The 21436-nt window shown below is 41.8% G+C and overlaps 1 protein-coding gene across 1 annotated transcript in view; it reads right to left on the reverse strand.

Moving 5' to 3' along the window:
- Positions 1-827: 827 nt before the first annotated feature.
- Positions 828-21436, reverse strand: part of LOC116518356 (putative neutral ceramidase C) — a 33311-nt gene continuing 12702 nt past the window's right edge. The window contains 16 exon segments of the mRNA XM_032231689.1: positions 828-1179; positions 2827-2915; positions 3813-3872; positions 5342-5488; positions 7073-7168; positions 7306-7401; positions 7830-7869; positions 8521-8615; positions 10296-10411; positions 11588-11669; positions 12021-12125; positions 13627-13713; positions 15431-15556; positions 17702-17822; positions 18816-18893; positions 20212-20339. Coding sequence (XP_032087580.1) covers positions 942-1179; positions 2827-2915; positions 3813-3872; positions 5342-5488; positions 7073-7168; positions 7306-7401; positions 7830-7869; positions 8521-8615; positions 10296-10411; positions 11588-11669; positions 12021-12125; positions 13627-13713; positions 15431-15556; positions 17702-17822; positions 18816-18893; positions 20212-20339 — 1704 coding nt within the window. The 3' untranslated portion in view covers positions 828-941.

Here is a 21436-nt window from a genome sequence, read left to right on the forward strand (position 1 = left end):
TAACCCTAAACCTAACCCTAAACCTAACCCTAAACCTAACCCCCCCTAACCCTAAACCTAACCCTAACCCTAACCCTAAACCTAACCCTAACCCTAACCCTAACCCTAACCCTAACCCTAACCCTAACCCTAACCCTAACCCTAACCCTAAACCTAAACCTAAACCTAACCCTAAACCTAACCCTAAACCTAACCCTAAACCTAACCCTAAACCTAATCCTAAACCTAACCCTAAACCTAACCCTAAACCTAACCCTAAACCTAACCCTAACCCTAACCCTAAACCTAACCCCCCCTAACCCTAAACCTAACCCTAAACCTAACCCTAAACCTAACCCTAAACCTAACCCTAAACCTAACCCTAAACCTAACCCTAAACCTAACCCTAAGCCTAACCCTAACCCTAACCCTAACCCTAAACCTAACCCTAACCCTAACCCCAAACCTAACCCTAAAGCAAACCCCTAAACCTAATCCTAACCCTTACCTTAATGTAAATCGGCTTTCTGCCACCGCGCTGTTTTAAAGCGCCCTTCTGCCGCCGCGCTGTTGTCGCAGCGGTGATGATGCGCGCCGATGACGTCGCGGCTTTAGCGACGCGGTTTTATCACCGCTATTTTGACGAGCGCGGTTTTGTCGTGCCACGGAAAAGAAATGAACAATGTTTTTTGCAAGGTCTTTTATTTCTGGGATGGTTTCGTGGGCATCGTTGACCAAGGTGGCAATTCAATGAAAAGAATAGGGGATAAATTTAGGAGCCTCTTTCGCTTCTGATTGGTTTGTGTTGGAAAACGGACAAAAATAAATTTTAGCAGTATGCAAACACAATGAGTTTCCAAAGTTTGAAAGTACTGGGAACTGCAGGCTGCACACAGTCAAAGAGATAGTACATTTTCTCTCTGCTATAGCAACTTGCAAAGTCTTAATGGACAATGGAGGAGCTATGAGATTATCCTTTTTTTCAAGCTGAAAGGGGCAACTTGATGCTTTTCAATAGGATACCACCAATTATAAACTTCAAATGTTGAAGAGGACCCATTAAATGCCCGGATTGGACTAAATAATTCTTTGCTGTGTCCAAAATATTGGATTCTGTATTTTCCTGATTCAGTGGCCTTTGGAATGTGCCATTCTATTATAGATGTACTTTGGCCCAACGTGCCTTTCTTCCAGATCAACCTAATGAGAAAAACAAGTTTCATGAATGAAAGTGATTGTCTTCATGCAGGCTGATTCAGTGAAATGCAGATTAAGCTCGGGTTTCAATATGATTTCAACTCAGGGTTTAATCGCATAATCTCATTTCGCAGTTTCTGAAAAATTGCTGCATTTATATCCACGCTGCGGTACTGCTTGAGCTCAGGTGGCGCAATGGTTAGAGTGCAGTACTGCAGGCTACTTCAGCTGACTGTTAGCTGCAGTTCAGCAGTTCAAATCCCACCAGGCTCAAGGTTGACTCAGCCTTCCATCCTTTTGAGGTGGGTAAAATGAGGACCCAGAGAGTTGGAGGCAAGATGCTGACTCTGTAATCCGCTTAGAGAGGGCTATAAAAGAACTATGAAGCGGTGTATAAGTCTAAGTGCTATTGCTACTGAGTTAACAAAATAAATTTAATCAAAAACTAGCAAACAGTCTCTCAAAATGCCATGCCTTGAATAATCCATTCTGTGGATCATCATTCAGGAGCCGAGGTGGCGCAGTGGTTAAATGCAGCACTGCAGGCTACTTCAGCTGACTGCAGTTCAGCAATTCGGCTGTTCAAATCCCACTAGGCTCAAGGTTGACTCAGCCTTCCATCCTTCCGAGGTGGGTGAAATGAGGACCCAGACTGTGGGGGTGATATGCTGACTCTGTAAACCGCTTAGAGAGGGCTGAAAGCCCTATGAAGCAGTATATAAGTCTAACAATTGCTATTGCTATTCATTCATTGTGGAGAAAGGAGGAGCGCTTCCTGCCTTCTACTTTTAAAGCCAATGTCTTCAGGGAGAGAATGCAAAATTAAAAACAACCTTGGAAATTACCTTTCATCTATGCTCAAAGTCTTGAACATCACAATATGTACAAATGAATGATTATATCAAACGTTTGGATTATTATATTCATCAGCCTCTCACTTCAAAGCTCACGGATGAACTGGAACAGTCCCCAGATTAAAGAGTCCTCATTATATTTTATCTACATAATGTTTATATGAGTACATTTTGTTTCTCCCCTCCCTTCCCATTAACACTAGAGCACATGCATAGAACCTGGGAATAGATGCATGCCAGATCCTATGATTGCGCTGATTCAGGCGCAATTGCACATAGAAAAGTGTTGAAATCATTCCTCCCAAGCTCTATCCTCCCCATAATTGTCTAGTTTCAGGTATTATCAGTTAGCAATAGCAATAGCAGTTAGACTTATATACCGCTTCACAGGGCTTTCAGCCCTCTCTAAGCGGTTTACAGAGTCAGCAAATCGCCCCCACAGTCTGGGTCCTCATTTCACCCACCTCGGAAGGATGGAAGGCTGAGTCAACCTTGAGCCGGTGAGATTAGAACCGCTGAACTGCAGATAACAGTCAGCTGAAGTGGCCTGCAGTACTGCACCCTAACCACTGCGCCACCTCGGCGCAGTGGTTTGACCAGAAAAAGGAACTTTTCAGATATTAATGAACCTTTACACCTCTTTCCAAGCACGTCCCAGTGCTGATTTTTGACCTCCCTGCACTGTTTTGATATTTTAAAAAGACCAAAGTGACATCAAAGGATTCTGTGCATCTGTTTTTGGAAAAAGGTTTTGAGCATCTGCCGAAATATATAAGGTCTTGACAGGACTCCTTACCGAGTATCCCATGAGGCATCGTCATGCAGCACTTGCCAGCATTTAGAAATGTTATCATGTTTCTCCACCGTAAGGAAAGTAAAATTGGCCTGGAAAAAATAAGCAGTGATGGAGATGTAAAATACCCACTTGTAAAATAGCTCCTCAGAAACTATTAGTTATGGATATTAAATATATATAAATGCAACACAAATGTAACACAGGCAACAGTAAAAATTATGGCTTTCTGTCATGATGGTCTCTTGTGACGAGCTTGAAATAGATCTATACTAGTCTCCCTTTATTTATTTATCAGCACAAATACAACAATAGTAAAAATATTGGGTTTCTGTCTGGATGGTCTCTTGTGACAAGCCGATAGACAGAGAAAGGAAGCAGTAGGCTTCCTCCCATATTTGGGCATACCAGGGGTTGTGACACTAAATACATACCTATTTCCCTAGCTCAGCTGATAAAGGAGGAGAACCTTGTGGCTTAGTGGTTAACACATCTGCCTAAGATGTAATACAGCCCAGGTTCGAATCCCAGTAAGGGTATGGCTAGCTGATGAGAGCTAAATAGCTTGAAATAGATCTATACTAGTCTCCCTTTATTTATTTATCAGCACAAATACAACAACAGTAAAAATATTGGGTTTCTGTCTGGATGGTCTCTTGTGACGAGCCGATAGACAGAGAAAGGAAGCAGTAGGCTTCCTCCCATATTCGGGCATACCAGGGGTTGTGACACTATATATATATAATATTGGATAAGATCAGAGGATCTCCTTAGATCACAGTTGTATCTTTTGGGTTCGTTTGTTTCCTCTTCCCCATCTTCCTTCTCCATATTTGCAATTACGATGAGAAAAAGGGAGGGAGGAAGAGAGAGAGAGAGAAAATAAAATAAACAGACATTGCATCTCCGAATTATTTGGTCAAATGCAGGAAATCTAAGGACTCGCTCAAATTTTCCTGCGCAATCTTTCCGTTGGTTTCATCTCTCACCATATATTCTGTAGAACTCCTTGGGTTTGCTCCTACGAAATGCACTTCGGCAGTCTCTCCCTGGGTGAAAAAGATGGAATGAGTGTTGAGAAATCACATCACATGGTACAAATCAATCATTTCTGTGCACATGTGCACAACAGAAAATCAAGATGGCGCACCTGAGAATAGAATGGGTACACTTACATGTCCAGCCTAGTTACTATCTATTCAAATGAATCAGTCCAAACTGGGAGGAACCCACCTCTGTAGTGAGCTAATATATTGCTGTTGCAGAAAATGACAGGCTTATACTTCTCAGGATACAGCAGAGGTGGGTTCCTACCAGTTCACACCTATTCGGTAGAACCGGTTCGTCAAATCGACCGAACCGATTAGAAGAGGTTCCACCAGTGGACCCGGAAAGCAGGCCACACCTACAGAAGAGCTTCCAAAATTCTTTGAAACCCACCACTGGTCCTTGGATAGGATTATTCTACACTATCATGCTCATATTTATAAAACTCAGTGCCTCTGTGAAAGGTAAGGATGATTAGTGTGTTTGTGGTGCAATCAGAACATTGCGTGGGTTGAAGTTGTTTTCACGCAAACCAAAGGTGCATTTTAAAAAACAAGTTTACATCCTATTCTTATGCATGCCAGTGCTGTGTGTGAGGTCATTTAAGGTGGTTCTGACAAGTGTCGTCAGCATCTTTCATATCCGGTCACATGGGCGGCAAGCCACTCCCATCCGGTCACATGGGCGGCAAGCCACTCCCACAAAGGAGGCCACACCCACAGAGTAGGTTCGAACAATTTTTGAAACCCACCACTGGAATACAGGAAAAGTTTATTTGGCAGCCAGGTTCAGAAAGCTAACACGTAGCTAGCATTGGAAATTCTGAACAACCTTCATTATCGAAGCACTTGTTCTTGTACATTCTCAAAAGCAGCGCCACATGGAAAAACCTAACTCATTTCTTAGTGGTTACCTTGAGGAAAAAGCCTTATAATGAGATGGAGTCTTCTCCTTTTGTCTTGGGACTACATGTCTTTATGCGAACTTTAATTGAACCTTGTGGTTTTGGACTTTGGACATAGGGACGTTTGCTGGAAGATGTGGTTGAAGGCTGATGACATTTCCCTGTCCCTTTAAGCAAGCTTCTAACTGTCCCTTTTATGCCACCTCTTCATTCTTATATTTTAATCCATATTTTGTTCTACCCGAGGTGGCACAGTGGTTAGAGTGCAGCACTGCAGGCTACTTCAGCTGACTGCAGTTCTGCAGTTTGGCTGTTCAAATCTCACCGGCTCAAGGTTGACTCAGCCTTCCATCCTTCCGAGGTGGGTAAAATGAGGACCCGGATTGTTGGGGGCGATATGCTGACTCTGTAAACTGCTTAAAGAGGGCTGAAAGCCCTATGAAGCGGTATATAAGTCTAATTGCTATTGCTATTGCTATTACCACTCAAAATGATATGATTAAACAAGGTTTAAAAAAACAGCCAAATAAAATGGTTGGGGTGTGGGGGGGGGAAGAGTATACATACCACTTTGTATATTGGTCGAACATCTTGGAGAACATCACCATACTTCTTACCAGCTGGCTTTTTATCAATAACAGGAGGCAACAAATTCAGGCTTGTTACGTTTAAGATGGGTGGCTCTGGAATATTTGGTAAATTTTGAGTGGTATTCTGGAAAAAAAAAAGGTAATTCAGTTTGGAATGAAAGGTGCTTTAATCTTAACCAGGAAATAAAGCAAAGGGGGAGAAAAAGGAGAGGAATTATATAATAAAAATATTCTAATGCACGGAGTTGAGAGATCCTGTTCGGTATTTCCGTATCCTCTTCCAAATCTTCATTTTACTTTTCCCCTTGTTTTCATTTACGGGCTCCTTGAAGAATTACACTAATGTTAAAGAAATAATGGAATAGGCAAACTGGCAGCCCGCGGACAAGATGCATCACAGGCAGGCCACGCCCACCCCAGCTCCGCAAAGGCAAAAACATCACGTGATGTCACATGACATGATCAAATTTGACACCCATGGAATAGAATCATTAAAGAAAGAATACCAAAGGGGGGGACAAAATGAAATGTAAGTGACAATAATTAAAATAATTTTTAATTCTTTTAAAGCCGGGGTGGAGCAGTGGTTAGAGTGCAGTACTGCAGGCCACTTCAGCTGACTGCTATCTGCAGTTCGGCGGTTCTAATCTCACTGGCTCCAGGTTGATTCAGGCTTCCATCCTTCTGAGGTGGGTAAAATGAGGACCCGGATTGTTGTTGGGGGCAATATGCTGACTCTGGAAACCGCTTAGAGAGGGCTGAAAGCCCTATGAAGCGGTATATAAGTCTAACTGCTATTGCTATTGCTATTTAATAATTAAATTGTTGAATTGTCCAGCAACAAGTTGTCCTGTGACAAGTTGTCAATGGTGAGTTGGCCAGGGTGGACTGATGGTGAGAAGGCTGTGACAGGTTCTCCCATTCCGCCTTGAAATACACAAGCTTAGTTTTAAATTCCCATAGCAAGCTACAGAAGCAATATTATTCACACTTTGCTGCTTGTTTACGCTGGGAATGTACTTGAACCCCCCCGCAAAAAAATAATTCTCTTGAATAATTTTTGCATGGATTATAGTCAGTAGTCAGCATAGATTAACAATACATTTATGGGTGATGGGAGGTGCTGTTATGAAGAACAAAATCACTTGTTTAGAGTTTATATTGATGGAAAATTTCCACAACAGAATGCAGCAGCTCTTTTGAAACCTTATATCCAGAGGTGGGTTCCTACCAGTTCACACCAGTTCGGTAGAACCGGTTCGTCAAATCTACCGAACCAGTTAGAAGAGGTTCCACCAGTGGACCCAGAAAGCAGGCCACACCTACAGAAGAGGTTCCAAACTTTTTTGAAACCCATCACTGGTCCTTGGATATGATTATTCTACACTATCATGCTCCTATTTATAAAACTCAGTGCCTCTGTGAAAGGTAAGGATGACTACTGCGTTTGTGGGGCAATCAGAACATTGCGTGTGTTGAAGTTGTTTTAACGCAAACCGGTCACATGGGCGGCAAGCCACTCCCATCTGGTCACATGGGCGGCAAGCCACTCCCACAAAGGAGGCCACACCCACAGAGTAGGTTCGAAAAAATTTTGAAACCCACCACTGCTTATATCATAGGTATACCTCTACAGATTGCAACCTATTTCCCTTGTAATTAAGAATCAGATATTCTTTAACACTGCATAATTGCAATTTGTTATTACCGTAGCAATAGCTCTGGCCAGGCCTTGAAATAACTGTATATAGGCAGAAAGTGTGTGTGGTCCAAAAATGGTGGACGCTCCTTCATATCGTTGAACCTACAAAGTGAGACATGAAGATCTATGAATTCATGACTACTTCATAATCCCAACAGAAAACCAAATTTTCTACAAACTGTACTTGCAAATCATTCATGCTACTTATTTTTGTTTTAAGAATATTACTGGTTAATTACCTGATATTCTTCATAAGTAGTTACATAGTGGGTGTAAACGTTGCCCAGTCCTGAAATTATAATATCCATTCCTGCTTTTCCTTGAATTTCAAATTCCTATGAAACAGAAGAAGAGTGAAGAAAGAAAGAAAGAAAGAAAGAAAGAGAGAGAGAGAGAGAGAGAGACAGACAGACAGACAGACAGACAGACAGACAGACAAAGAGAAAGAGAGAGAGAGAGAGGGAGAGAGAAGGAGAGGAAGGAAGGAAGGAAGGAAGGAAGACCATTTTGAATTCAGAACAAGGGGTAGCATTTTTTCATGCGTTCAAGTTTTATACCATGGCTAGCAGTTTTGGGGGGGGGGAAAGAAAATACGATAAATAATTAGAATAAACTATTTTATTATGGTCATTGACCACAAAGGCAAACAGAAGTGTGTTAAAATTTAATAGGCTGTCTCAAAATAATTACAGGCTATTACATTAATGTCTGCAAAAAATCCCTCTGCCCCATTTACTAATTCCTTTCTTATTCTAAAACTTACTTTTTGCACAGCTTCGCGAAGTCTTCGGCCAGACATTGTCCTAGAAGATAAGCATACATGCAAAAAAGGAGTATCAGTTTCCATACCTTTCTAAAGAACTGTTGATTCTCAAAGAAGATTGTTAGACTATTCTCTTTACAAAAAACTTAAAGATAATCCTTAAGCAAGAGAATAGATACCAAAACAGTTTCCTATCTGCTCTTATACAATAAAAATCTATGGAGACTAACCAAATAGTTGAGTCATTATTCACTTGTCACTTTTTTAAAAAAAAAAAAGTAGGGCTTAAACATGCTATTCAAGACTCGGTTAATTTAAGGGGATGTTCTTAAATTAACGAAAGTGGGGGATTACACTTTAAGCCCCTTAAATTAAATTAAATCAATATCGTAATGTCAATCACTGGCTTTAATTTTGTCCTGTTAATTTTATAGTAAATAAGCAGAGTATTGCCTGCTACAGGCTTCTGCAATCTATTGCCTTTCAGATATATGTGGGTTTTCAGTTCCTCAAATTTCCATCTATCACACCAATTCTGGCTGATCTCATCTATCTTTCTATATTTCCCACTATCTGTCCTCTAGAACAAGCCTTTCCTCCTAAATAAACCTGCTTTCTTTTTCTAAGCTAGCCATAAAATACACAGAATGTGCCTGAGTTATATTATAAAAGACAGAATATAAATTCATACGTAAACTCTCCTGGAACAGCCACGAAGGCTGTAGATCCAATGGTAAACATCTGGATGTCAACTATATCGGACTGCCACTGGTAAGGCTTGATAAGCTGAAGCATTTCAAGAGAGAAGGGGAAATCTTAGATCAGCCTTTATATTAAATAATATCATCAACAATAAAACCACATTACTCTCCTTTGTCACTCAAGGGATTAGAAGTGGGTGGGGCAAAGTGAACGCATAGAACTCTCAAACCAATCCCTAGAATTGATTCCTTACTGTTTTCCAGCAGAGCCTTTTAGAAATATGATACCCAAATTGTCTGATAGATTCAGAACACCTAAACACAATAAATCTAGAATTCCAAATTCCTGAAACTTCAGAAAATATGACCATTATTCTAGAGAACTGGTAGTAGAAATTTTGAGTAGTTTGGAGAATAGCAATAGCAATAGCAGTTAGACTTATATACCGCTTCATAGGGCTTTCAGCCCTCTCTAAGCGGTTTACAGAGTCAGCATATCGCCCCCAACAATCTGGGTCCTCATTTTATCCACCTCGGAAGGATGGAAGGCTGAGTCAACCTTGAGCCGGTGAGATTTGAACCGCCGAACTGCAGCTTAGCAGTCAGCTGAAGTGGCTGCAGTACTGCACTCTAACCACTGCGCCACCTCGGCTCTGAACTGTACTATATACCACCTCTGACTGGCCTCGCCCCCATCTATTTTCTGTCTCCCGAGTCCCAGCTGATCGGGAGGAAATGGGAATTTTGCAGTAACCTTCCCCTGGAGTGGGGAGCAGTGATGGGTTCCTACCGGTTTGGACCAGTTCGGCCAAACCGGTATTGGTTTGGTGGCCTAGGTCACTGGAACTGGCAGCGACCCAGACCTGCGACACCCCCACCACCATCTTGTTTTTCAGATCTGCACATGGACAGAAAAATTTCAATCACACTGCACATACACAGGCAGTGTACATCAACTGCGCATTCATGGCACGCACTCAAGCAAACCAGCTGTAGTGCCCACTGGAACCCACCCCTGGTGGGGAGGGAATGGAGATTTTACAGTAGCCTTCCCTTGCCATGCCCACCAAGCCACGCCCATAGAATTTGTAGTAAAAAATGGACTACAGCTGGTCCAGAACGCAGCCGTGCGAGCGATATTTGGTGTATCTGGATACACCCATATTACACCTATCCTCCGCGAGCTGCACTGGCTTCCTATTGGTCTCCAGACGCGCTTCAAGGTGCTAGTCATTACTTTTAAAGCCCTTCATGGTTTAGGACCTGGCTACCTGAGAGACCGCCTCCTGCCACTTACCTCCCAACGACCAACAAGATCGCACAGGTTGGGCCTCCTCCGGGTGCCGTCAACCGGACAATCTGGTTGGCGACTCCCCGGGGGAGGGCCTTCTCTGTTGCTGCGCCGGCCCTGTGGAACGAACTACCTGCAGAGATCCGGACCCTACCCACTCTCTCGGCCTTCCATAAAGCCATCAAGACCTGGCTGTTCCGGCAGGCCTGGGGCTGTTGATTAATATCCAGCCCCGCCTAGATAGAATGGTTGATGTGAATTTTAATAGTTTTTTTTTATATATTTTATATCTTATTTCTATTTTTTAAATTTAAATGTTTCTTGTCTATTGTGAGCCGCCCAGAGTCCCCTGGGAGTGGGCGGCATACAAATCCTAATAAATAAATAAATAAATAAATAAATAAATAAATAAATAAATAAATAAATAAATAAATAAATAAAATTTTGAATCCCACCACTGCTAACGGTGCATACCTCTCCTAAAGGTAATAGAATAGGCTTAGGTTTATGGCATTCTATCGATTCATTGGATGGTCCAACAAGGATAGTATCAACGACAGAATCCCAGAACGGGTCGCCTTCCGTGGTGCCTGTTTAAAAAAAGCATGTAAAAGTAGAATGCTTTCCACCATATTAAAATACATTATTGAATTAACATGAAATATTTAACAACACCTAATGGCATTATAGCAAATGGCATTAAAAAAGAACCAGTTTGGTACAGGAATTTTAAAAAAGGAAGCTGGGAAACTGTGAGTTATAGAATGAGTTTGAGCCATTCCTCTCTCTCATCCTTAGGAAGAAGATCATTTTTTTTTAACTTGTCTATTTTAATTTTATTTTATTTTATTTTCTTTCCTCTCTCTGTAAGCCGTGCGGAGTCCTCCGGGATTGGGAGGCCTATAAATAAAATTAAACTTGAAACTTGAAACTTCTGAAAATGTTGGCCAACAGGAATTTATCCATGTAGTTGGCAGGAACCAAAACTAACATAAAAGTACACATTCTTGTGCTTTTAGTTTGTTTTGAAAAAAAGAGAGTATAATTTATACAACCTATAATTGTCAAGAGGCGTTTTACAGATTTCTAGTTTCAGGACCTTTTCCTTTTAACAAACAAACAAGAAACTCATCTCAAATGTTTACATGTATAAATCATTTGTTCTGATTGATGGTGAGGACTAATTGTAAAGTTAAGGATGCCTGATATTAAGAGCAATCTATTTTTTTTAAATAGAAGTTGCAGATGTGAGAAAGATTGTCAGTCTTTCAGTTCTCTCTAAGCGGTTTACAGAGTCAGCATATCGCCCCCACAGTGTGGGTCCTCATTTCACCCACCTCGGAAGGGTGGAAGGCTGAGTCAACCTTGAGTCGGTAAGATTAGAACCGCTGAACTGCAGATAACAGTCAGCTGAAGTGGCCTGCAGTACTGCACCCTAACCACTGCGCCACCTCGGCTCATTATTTTCCCCACAATAACAACCCTGTGAAATGCATTGAACTTGGAGAGTCTAATTGGCCCAAAGTCAATCTTGGTTTTGGGAGACCTACAATTCACAGTCTCCTTATTTCTAGCCCACCACCATAGCTATTTCCCCAAGCTGGCTCTCCAAATTTGTCTTCCAAGCTCAGATGCTCTGCAGAACATGGTGGCTGAGAATTTGAGAATCTGCAGTCCCATCACATATGCAGACCAGTAGCTTGGGGGATGCTGTGGAACAGAGTAATAGTAATAAATAAAATCTGTCTATATTTCTTTCTACTTGCCTTGAGTAAAATTGAACATTCCTGTCCCATCTATGGTACCTGCAGCAAAGCTGTATCCCAAAGCTGGTTTGCATGTTTTACCCTTTGGAAAAAAGACAAAATAGCAATAGCAATAGCAGTTAGACTTATATACCGCTTCGTAGGGCTTTCAGCCCCCTCTAAGCCGTTTACAGAGTCAGCCTATCACCCCCAACAACAATATCGCCCCCAATTTTACCCACCTCGGAAGGATGGAAGGTTGAATCAACCTTGAGCCGGTGAGATTTGAACAGCCGAACTGCAGAACTGCAGTCAGCTGAGGTAGCCTGCAGTGCTGCATTTAACCACTGCGCCACCTCGGCTCTTATAAACAATGTAAAGAGTTATGGTCTGCATTGTAAATACTTCTGTATTGATACTGTCTGCCTGAAACATCACCATGGGGGTACACTACCGTGTGTGTAGAGTTCAGCTGAACAGTGACGTTACTCATGTCCACCCATCGATGAATTGAGCTGATGGGACCATCAATCTCTTTTGAGGCCTTCATATATATTTCCTGAAATACAAATGAGAACCAATCATCACTCAAATCTGGTGACCATTGTATTACTGAATGTGAGCCCATATGTATTGTTCAAGTGTGGATCTGTACGCGTGGTAGGGACGTTCTGGACTTCTGAACTGCAACTCCCAGGGACCCTCATCATTAGACATACAAGGGGAAGCTACTATAGTAGCGGAAGCTACTATGATTTGCAATTCAACAACAGGCATCATTTCTTCAACGAACCTATCAGGTAGAAGAGACATTAAATCCTGAGATAGAAATAGCTGCAATCAAGCTCTCACCCTGACAGAAGGGTAAAACTCTTCATCAAGGGAAAAGGATTTTGTTTTTTCCCAATATAACGTATACAACCATGGTTTCTTACTAGTTAGGAAGTGAGATTTTCTAACCAGATAAGATAAGGTTAGAAAACAGCTATGATGTCCGTCAACTTCCTCCTATCCCCAATGGGTAGTTTAATTGGAGATACGGGAGTTGTGGTAGTAATGAAGCATAGTTTGTACCCTTCCTGAACCTTACAATCTGTTTGAACAAAATTTAGGTCCATAGTAAAGTGCGGCAAAGTTAATGCAGGGGCCTAAAGACAGTTTTTCCCAGTGTTTGTCAGGTGCTACACAGCAATAAATCTTTACATTGAATATGATCTATTCTAATATCTGTCTGTCTGTCTGTCTGTCTGTCTGTCTGTCTGTCTGTCTGTCTGTCTGTCTCTCTCTCTCTCTCTCTCTCTCTATCTATCTATCTATCTATCTATCTATTTGTATCTATCTATCTATCATCTATCTATCTATCTATCTATCTATCTATCTATCTATCTATCTATCTATCTATCTATCTATATGCTGAGAGCTAAATAGCTTGAAATAGATCTATACTAGTCTCCCTTTATTTATTTATCAGCACAAATGCAACACATACATACATATATACATACATACATACATATATCAGTCTGTCTCTATTTCTATCATCTCTATCATCCACCTGTTTTGCTGAAAATAAGACCTCCACAGATAATAAGCCCAATTGGGCTTTTGAGCACATGCACTAAAACAAGCCCTCCCCCCAGAAAATAAGCCCTCCCCCAAAATATTGCAACACAGCAGCAGCCATGAGGTGATCATGCTCGCCGCTTCCTGCACCTCAAAAATTATAAGACCTCCCCCAAAATAAAGCCAAATGCTTATTTCGGGTGTCAAAAGAAAATAAGACCTTGTCTTATTTTCAGAGAAACAAAGTATTTATCATCTTTTCATATCTGTATTTAATTCATAATTCATCATCATTGCTAAATAAAGTTTTTAATGGAAAAATATTCTAGTTAAAAGCAAATTATTAGAAAAGTGACAATCTCTATCATCTATATTTTCCTAGAATGTTAAGATTCTAGCATCCATGTTTTCCTAGAATGCTTTCCTAGAAAATATAGGAGTTAGATGCCAGCCCTTAACATCTATATTTTCCTAAAACGTTATAATTTTAGACATACCTTTGCATTTGAGTAGATGTGTCTCCCAATTATTTGTGTGCTCTGAAGCATGTCGTTCCCAGGACCTGAAGCAATGCACATCCTAGCCTAAATTGGATTTCAGAACAACAAATTAGATGGGGAAAGATAAGTGGTTGACCATCCTTTATCTTTGTGCCCACTTACTTCCTTTTTATCTTTATTCCCTCAATTGTAAATTCCAATTATAACCCAGTTATAAAGGTGCTTCAAATGAATGTTGGAAATGTAAATAGGTAGTCGCCAATTACCTCCACCAGACCGATTAGATCCCACAGACTAGGCCTCCTCCGAATTCCATCCGCCGGCCAGTGTCGACTGGCGACTACCCGGAGGAGAGCCTTCTCTGTGGCTGCTCCGACCCTCTGGAACGAGCTCCCCGTGGAGATTCGCACCCTCACCACCCTCCAGGCCTTCCGCAAAGCCCTTAAAACCTGGCTGTTCCGACAGGCCTGGGGCTAAAGAACCGTTGCCCCCGTCTCGAATGGTATGATTGTTGTGTGTTTTTAAATCATGTATTGTTTTTTTGTGTTGTTGTTAATTTGTCTGTATCCCCCCCTTCCCTGGTTTGAGTTGTGAGCCGCCCTGAGTCCCCCTTCGGGGGAAAAGGGCAGCATATAAATGAAATAAACATTCAACAAACATTCAAATGTAAATAAGGAACCTTTTACCATTTACGGTGGACTTGTGATAAAGCAAAGAGAGAGGAGCAGGGTTCACATCTTAATATAGCAGATTTTTAAAGTGAATATAAAGATAAAACCAGAGACTTTTCTCTTGGGCTTAATGAATAAAGAGCTTGGCGGGGGGTGGGAGGTGAAACTTTGATGTTACATATGCTGAGACATTTATGGACAAATAGCTGGAGTTAGCAGAGATAGCTAAACTGACTGCCTTGCTTAAAGAAAATAATACAATTATTCTATTCTATTCTATTTATTAAATTGTCATGTGTGTTGGGCCTGGTCTCTGGGTGTTATGTGAATTTTGTTGTATGGGTGCACTGTGTATGTACACTGTGTACAATGACAATAAAGTATTCTTCTTTTATTATCCAACAGTCAGTGGATTATGAGGTAATCAAAGGCACAATTGAATGATTGCTTTTAATTATCTGTGGGAACTTAGACCATCTGAGCCCTACATGGCCAAGGACCCGGATATCTACGAGACCGTCTTCTGCCGCACACCTCCCTAAGACCGATAAGATCGCACAGGGTGGGCCTTCTCCAGGTGCCATCAGCTAGACAATGTCAGCTGGCCGCGCCTCGGAGGAAGGCCTTCTCTGTTGCCGCTCCGACTCTTTGGAATCAGTTACCCCCAGAGATCCGGACCTTACCCACTCTCATGGCCTTCCGAAAAGCTATTAAAACCTGGCTATTCCAGCAGGCCTGGGGCTGTTGACCTCTTGACCGAGGTCCAGCCCCGCTTAGACTGGGTGCATGATGTGTTTCTTTTAATTTTTTCTCCTGTGTTTGTCTTTTTAACCTTTTTCTTAAAATTTTATTTCTATAAGCCGCCCGGAGTCCTTCGGGATTGGGCGGCCTATAAATTTAATAAATAGAATAGAATAGAATCTTGAGCATTTTGAAGAGTCATCTATTAGGCAACTTATCCTGAAATCAATCAGTTGCTCTCTTTGAAAGTCAGTCTTAAGTAGAGTTGAATTCATAAAGTTCTTGGTATTTTTCTTCTGAGTAACTTTGATATATATATCAGAGGAAGGTACATGAAACCCCATATAATTTCAACCACGAAATGCACACACTTTTGATCCAATACTTACCCCACCTACAGGGCAGTAATTCTCCATGTTTTCACATGGATCCCCAGTGTTGATGCAATGTGGGCCCTTTGTATTCGGAGACACATCACCCAAGTTAGCAGACGTAAACGCTGCTACGAAGGGACCCTGAAAGAGGAAGAAAGTCATATCGGCGGCTCCCGTTGATCCCGCAACATTATTGCTCAGAATCTTAACAAAATGGCTCTTAAATGAGATCTGACATTTACTGCAATGTTTTAATTGCCTGCCACCTTCAAGCAATATTCTCTCCTTTCAGATTTTGTGAGTAGTCACATGGAAATGAAAGTTTGCTTCCTTGTATTTATTTCATTTCATTTGCACTGCCAAGCTTCGTTATTATGGTTCGTTCAGAGGTGGGTTCCTACCAGTTCGCACCTATTCGGTTAGTCAAATCTACTGAACTGGTTAGAAGAGGTTCCACCAGTGGACCCGGAAAGCAGGCCACACCTACAGAAGAGCTTCCAAAAATTTTTGAAACCCACCACTGGGATATGATTATTCTACACTATAATGCTCATATTTATAAAGCTCAGTGCCTCTGTGAAAGGTAAGGATGACTACTGCGTTTGTGGTGCAATCAGAACATTGAGTGTGTTGAAGTTGTTTTAACGCAAACCAAAGATGCCTTTTAAGAAACAAGTTTACATCATATTCTTATGCATGCCAGTGCTGTGTGTGAGGTAATTTAAGGTGGTTCTGACAAGTGTCGTCGGCATCTTCATATCTGGTTACAGGGGTGGCAAGCCACTCCCATCCGGTCACATGGGTGGCAAGCCACTCCCACAAAGGAGGCCACACCCACAGAGTAGGTTCGACCAGTTTTTGAAACCCACCACTGGGTTCGTTGCACAGTCAGCCAGATGTTCAGACTGGATTTAGCGTTTTGATGCATCTCTTTAGTTCTTTCCAAGGATCTGGGATATAATTATTATTTATATATAAAGTCTGGGTGGCTTTCAAAATCCAAAAACAATAAAAAAACAGTTAATAATATACAACCCCACAGGAAACCCAGACCAAAGCAATCAAACAATAACAAATCAATCCACATCAAAGGACCAATAAACGCATCACCCACATGTCTGGGAATAGAACCAATTATGAAGACTTCCTAGAACTCCAGAAGAGTGAGCTACTGTCCCACATTTCACCTGCCAACTGAAGAAAGGAACACAATTTAGCCTCCTCACCTTAACCTCCTCAATTGTACTATGAGTATAATCTCCAAATTTCTTGGTCAATAGGACCTGGAATTCTAGGAACAAAATTTGCAATGCTTCTGGAGAGTAACATAGTTGAATTTTAGGTAAAGGTAAAGATTCCCCTCACACATATAGGCTAGTCGTTCCTGACTCTAGGAGACTTACCCACCTCGGAAGGATGGAAGGCTGAGTCAACCTTGAGCCGGTGAGATTAGAACCGCTGAACTGCAGATAACAGTCAGCTGAAGTGGCCTGCAGTACTGCACCCTAACCACTGCGCCACCTCAGCTCTTTTATGCAGAAGGTGCACGAAACGCTGTTACCTTCCTAGCAAAGGTGGTTCCTATTTTTGTACTTGCATTTTTACATGCTTTCGAACTGCTAGGTCGGCAGAAGCTGGGACAAGTAAAGAGAGCTCACTCCGTTACACGGCGCTAGGGATCTGAACCGCCAAATTGCCGACCTTTCTGATCGACAAGCTCAGCGTCTTAGCCACTGAGCCACCACATCCCTTAGTTGAACTTTAGTTTATTGATAAAATCTAAAGTACTAATAATATCTTAAACAGGGTTTAAAACCTAATGGGGAATAATCATTTGGGGCTATTATTTCATGCATTGAATGGGAATGGTCCCAGATGCAAATCCCAAGATCTTCACATAGAAATATAACATTTCCCGTATAAAACTCTGGGTCGCTGTCAGCCACTGCCAACCACTATTTGAACTACTGGAGCCGAAGTGGCGCAGTGGTTAGGGTGTAGTACTGCAGGCCACTTCAGCTGACTGTTATCTGCAGTTCGGCGGTTCTAATCTCACCGGCTGAAGGTTGACTCAGCCTTCCATCCTTCGGAGGTGGGTGAAATGAGGACCCAGACTGTGGGGGCGATATGCTGACTCTGTAAACCGCTTAGAGAGGGCTGAAAGCCCTATGAAGCGGTATATAAGTCTAACTGCTATTGCTATTGCTATTGCTACTAGCTACATTCATTAGAAGGCTAACACAACTTACTTTGTTGTATACAATGATGAACATTAATTGTCCTTACCTTTCCTGGAAGATATCCTTCATTCTTCTCTTGTTCAAAGAGATAAGCTGCATAGCCAGTATTGTCACTATTTACTAAAAGGTTGCTGTTGTTCATACTGACAGGATGAACGGCAAACCAGCTAGTAAAAAAAATCAAAGAAGGGAAAGCTGTTAGGAGAATACTTGTTTACTTACTTACTTACTTCTATGCCATCTATTACCAAAGGCTAGGCAACTAACCATATATGATTTAACACTTCCTATCCAAAAATTCAGTCAGTCTTTGTCTGTCTGTCTGTCTGTCACTTATCTATCTATCTAGATTAGAATAGAGTTGGAAGGGACCTTGGAGGTCTTCTAGTCCAACCCCCTGCTCAGGCAGGAAACCCTACACCACTTTAGACAAATGGTCATCCAACATCTTCTTTAAAAATGTCCAGGGTTGGAGCATTCACAACTTCTGGAGGCAAGTTCTATCTATCTATCTATCTATCTATCTATCTATCTATCTATCTATCTATCTATCTATCTATCTATCATCTATCTATCTCTAATCCATTTCTTTTTACTCACTTATTATTACATTTATTTGCCGCACATCTCACAAATGACTCTGAACAGCTTAAAATGTGAGAAAAACCTCTGTTTTAAAGCCCTTCTTCTTCCCTCCTTGAAAGGGAAGCTGCTAGTATGCAGACTGCTAGTAAGCAATCAATTATTGATTAATCAGCTGGAATACATGTTTAACCTATCTCCCAGCAAGCTATACTTTCAATACCATGGGGTATGGTCTTATTTCCCTTCTTTTGTTCTTCATCACACAAGTCAGCTTTTCTCAACTTTATTTTCTTTACCCATCCATCTTTCTTGAATTTCAACTTCACCAACTCATCAGAGAACGTATGAAATAGGATAAAGGTGATGAACTTGAAAAAAGAAGACCAAGGCTCAAGGCTACCTTTGGCCATTCAAGTTCACCTGTATGTTTAAGCTAGATCCTTTCACTGCTTTATCCCAATCTACCTTTCTATACCAGCCTTTATATGTAGCCTGTAACAGCCCTGTTGGGAATAAAATGAACCAATATAGTCTGCCTGGGTTGAATTCCTCCCTGTTTTCAAAAAAGTTCTCACCTAAACATTCCAATCTCTCGGCCATTATCTGCAACCATTTTCAGCAACGTCAATTCTTTGTCTACGTTTGATGAATACCTGGAAAACATGGAGGACATGATGTTGGGGGGGGGAGAAAAGAGAGCCTTTCGCAGCAACTAGAATAGAGCTTCTCAATCTTAACAACATCTTAACAAATATTTGTGGACTTCAATTGCTCACCAGCATGAAGAATTCAACGTTCTCAGCATTCAGCATTCTGAGCTCTCAAAATTCATTCTCAGCATTAGCAACATCCTTAGCAATGTCAACATTAAAGTTTCTTGGGTATTCACATATGTACACATTTTTACCTATGTACACACTCTTAATGTCATGGAAGTTTTACTATAGACTGACCTTGTCAAGTATGTGCTAAATTCCACTTTTATGTTGTTTCTCATTGTTCACTTAACTATCCATGTTGCTTTACTATGATAATTTATAATTTCTATCATATCATTATTATACCATGGAGGTTCTGTTGTCTGTAAGCTGCTAAATAACGTAAGGTCTAGGTCAGTGGTGGGTTACAAATTCCGTTCCAACTGGTACGGTTGGAACAGGGCTGGGAGCGTCCTCATGGATGCGCGCAGCGCACACACACGCAGTGCGTGCATGTGTTCAAGTGCCATCGCGACAATCCAGCTGCTCCACATAGTGTCGCGCAGGCGCTGTATGCGCCATGCACTTACACGGAAGCGCAGAAGCATTTAAACTCCAGTAAGGAGCTCGGGCGGGTGTGTGGGCCCTCCGGAGCACCAGACCGGAACGGTATCCAGTGCTCTGGGCTGTCTCCGGTACGCCCATACCAGGGCATACTGCCTGCAACCCACCACTTGTCCAGGTGATCTAAAATGAATAAATAAATGAATGGCTAAGGAAGGACTCTGTCTCTTGAACCTTTCAGCATTGCCGTTCCTATGATCATGATAGTGGCCTTCCCTCATCAAGGAAATGGAAGAAGGAGGGGGGAAAATAATACCCTCCAAATATATTTTCATCTCCTTCTGGGCATTTTGGAAAGAGAACAAAACAGTAAATCATTATATTCTAGACAGGGCTCCTATAAAATACCCATAGGAGTCTGTTTTTCATTGAGCAAGTTCTAAACAAACAGATAATTGTTTAGAGCATGATAAATTTAAGCTCTGTGCACTTCAGTTGCCAATTTCCCCCGTCAATACGTTGGAGGGAATTGTAGCAGCTGAAGTCCAAACATCTTAAAGTTACTAACATTGGGAAACGCTTCCTTTGAGCAAGTGAATCTTAATCCAGCGTTGCGCAGATATGAATACTATGCCTTAGCTAAATTATAAGATTTACATTACATCCACTACAATGAATGAAAATGCCCTCAATATTGTCTTTATTTTACCGGCGTCTTTCAGAAGCTGGATTCTCAAGGTAAGAAAGAGGACTTCTGTTTATTTGACTGTCCCTCTACCAAACCTCTACCGATAAAACATGTCCTTGCACCATATTCTGATGTGCCATGTCAATACTCTGAAAAATAGAAAATAAGGATTAAAAACATGGAAACGGAGACATTTTGATTTGCATCCAGCTTTTTTGCATCCAGCTTTTTAGCACAAGACTACCGTGTTTCCCTGAAACTAAGACTTTTTGACGCATGCACTAAAATTAGCCCTCCCCTTAAAATAAGGCCTTTGAAGCACATGCGCAGCTAGTTCTCTCCTCAGGGGGGAAAGGAGGGGAACATGCCCCAGGTGCAGGTGGGGTGCATGGGGCATGTTCCCCCCCTTCCCACCCCCGTCACCTTACCTCCTCACCTCGTGCTGTTTACATGGGAAGCCACAAGGAGGCTCAGCGATGCTAGGTCTGGCAAAAATGTGCCAAAAACAGAAATTTATGGCAAGAGTGTGCCAGAAACAGAACTTCCGGACCTCTCTGGATCAGTTGATCCACGGGCTGCAAGCCGAGGTTAAGGAACCTCCTGCACCTCAAAAATAATAAGACTCCCCCGAAAATTAGGCCAAGTGCTTATTTCGGGAGTCAAAAGAAAATAAGACCCTGACTTATTTTCAGGGAAACACGGTACTTACATAACTGAAAAATCAAGCACAATAAAGAACTTTGAGGTCCCAGAAGGTCTCAAAGATATTATCATGGAGTAGAGTTATTATATAAGAAAAGTGGTTAGGAGAATGCATGGGATAATTCTACTCAGGAGCGGGTTTCAACCGGTTCGCGGTGGTCCCTGCAAACCGGTTGGTCAGTGAACCTGGAAGTAAGTAACTTCCGGGAACGCCGAAGGGCCCACCCGCCCGCCTGCGCTCCTTACCGGACTTTGAAGGCTTCTGCACTTCCACGCAGGGGCATGGCACATACACCGCCTGCGCGATTCTCCGCGAGCAGCTGGAGCATCGCGCAGGTGCTAAGACCGGTTGGAACGGGATGAGCAACCCACCACTGATTCTACTCCTGGATGGCCCACTTGTAGCAGCCATCCTCCCAAGCCAAGATTGGTTGCTTGAACACAGACGTTTTGTAACATAGAATGGGAGTCACAGACTGAACATTAAATAATATAAGAAAGAAAGAACATGATATTTTAAAGTAATGCATAGAGATAGGCTACT

The sequence above is a fragment of the Thamnophis elegans genome, chromosome 15, assembly GCF_009769535.1.
Source record: "Thamnophis elegans isolate rThaEle1 chromosome 15, rThaEle1.pri, whole genome shotgun sequence".
NCBI lineage: Eukaryota > Metazoa > Chordata > Lepidosauria > Squamata > Colubridae > Thamnophis > Thamnophis elegans.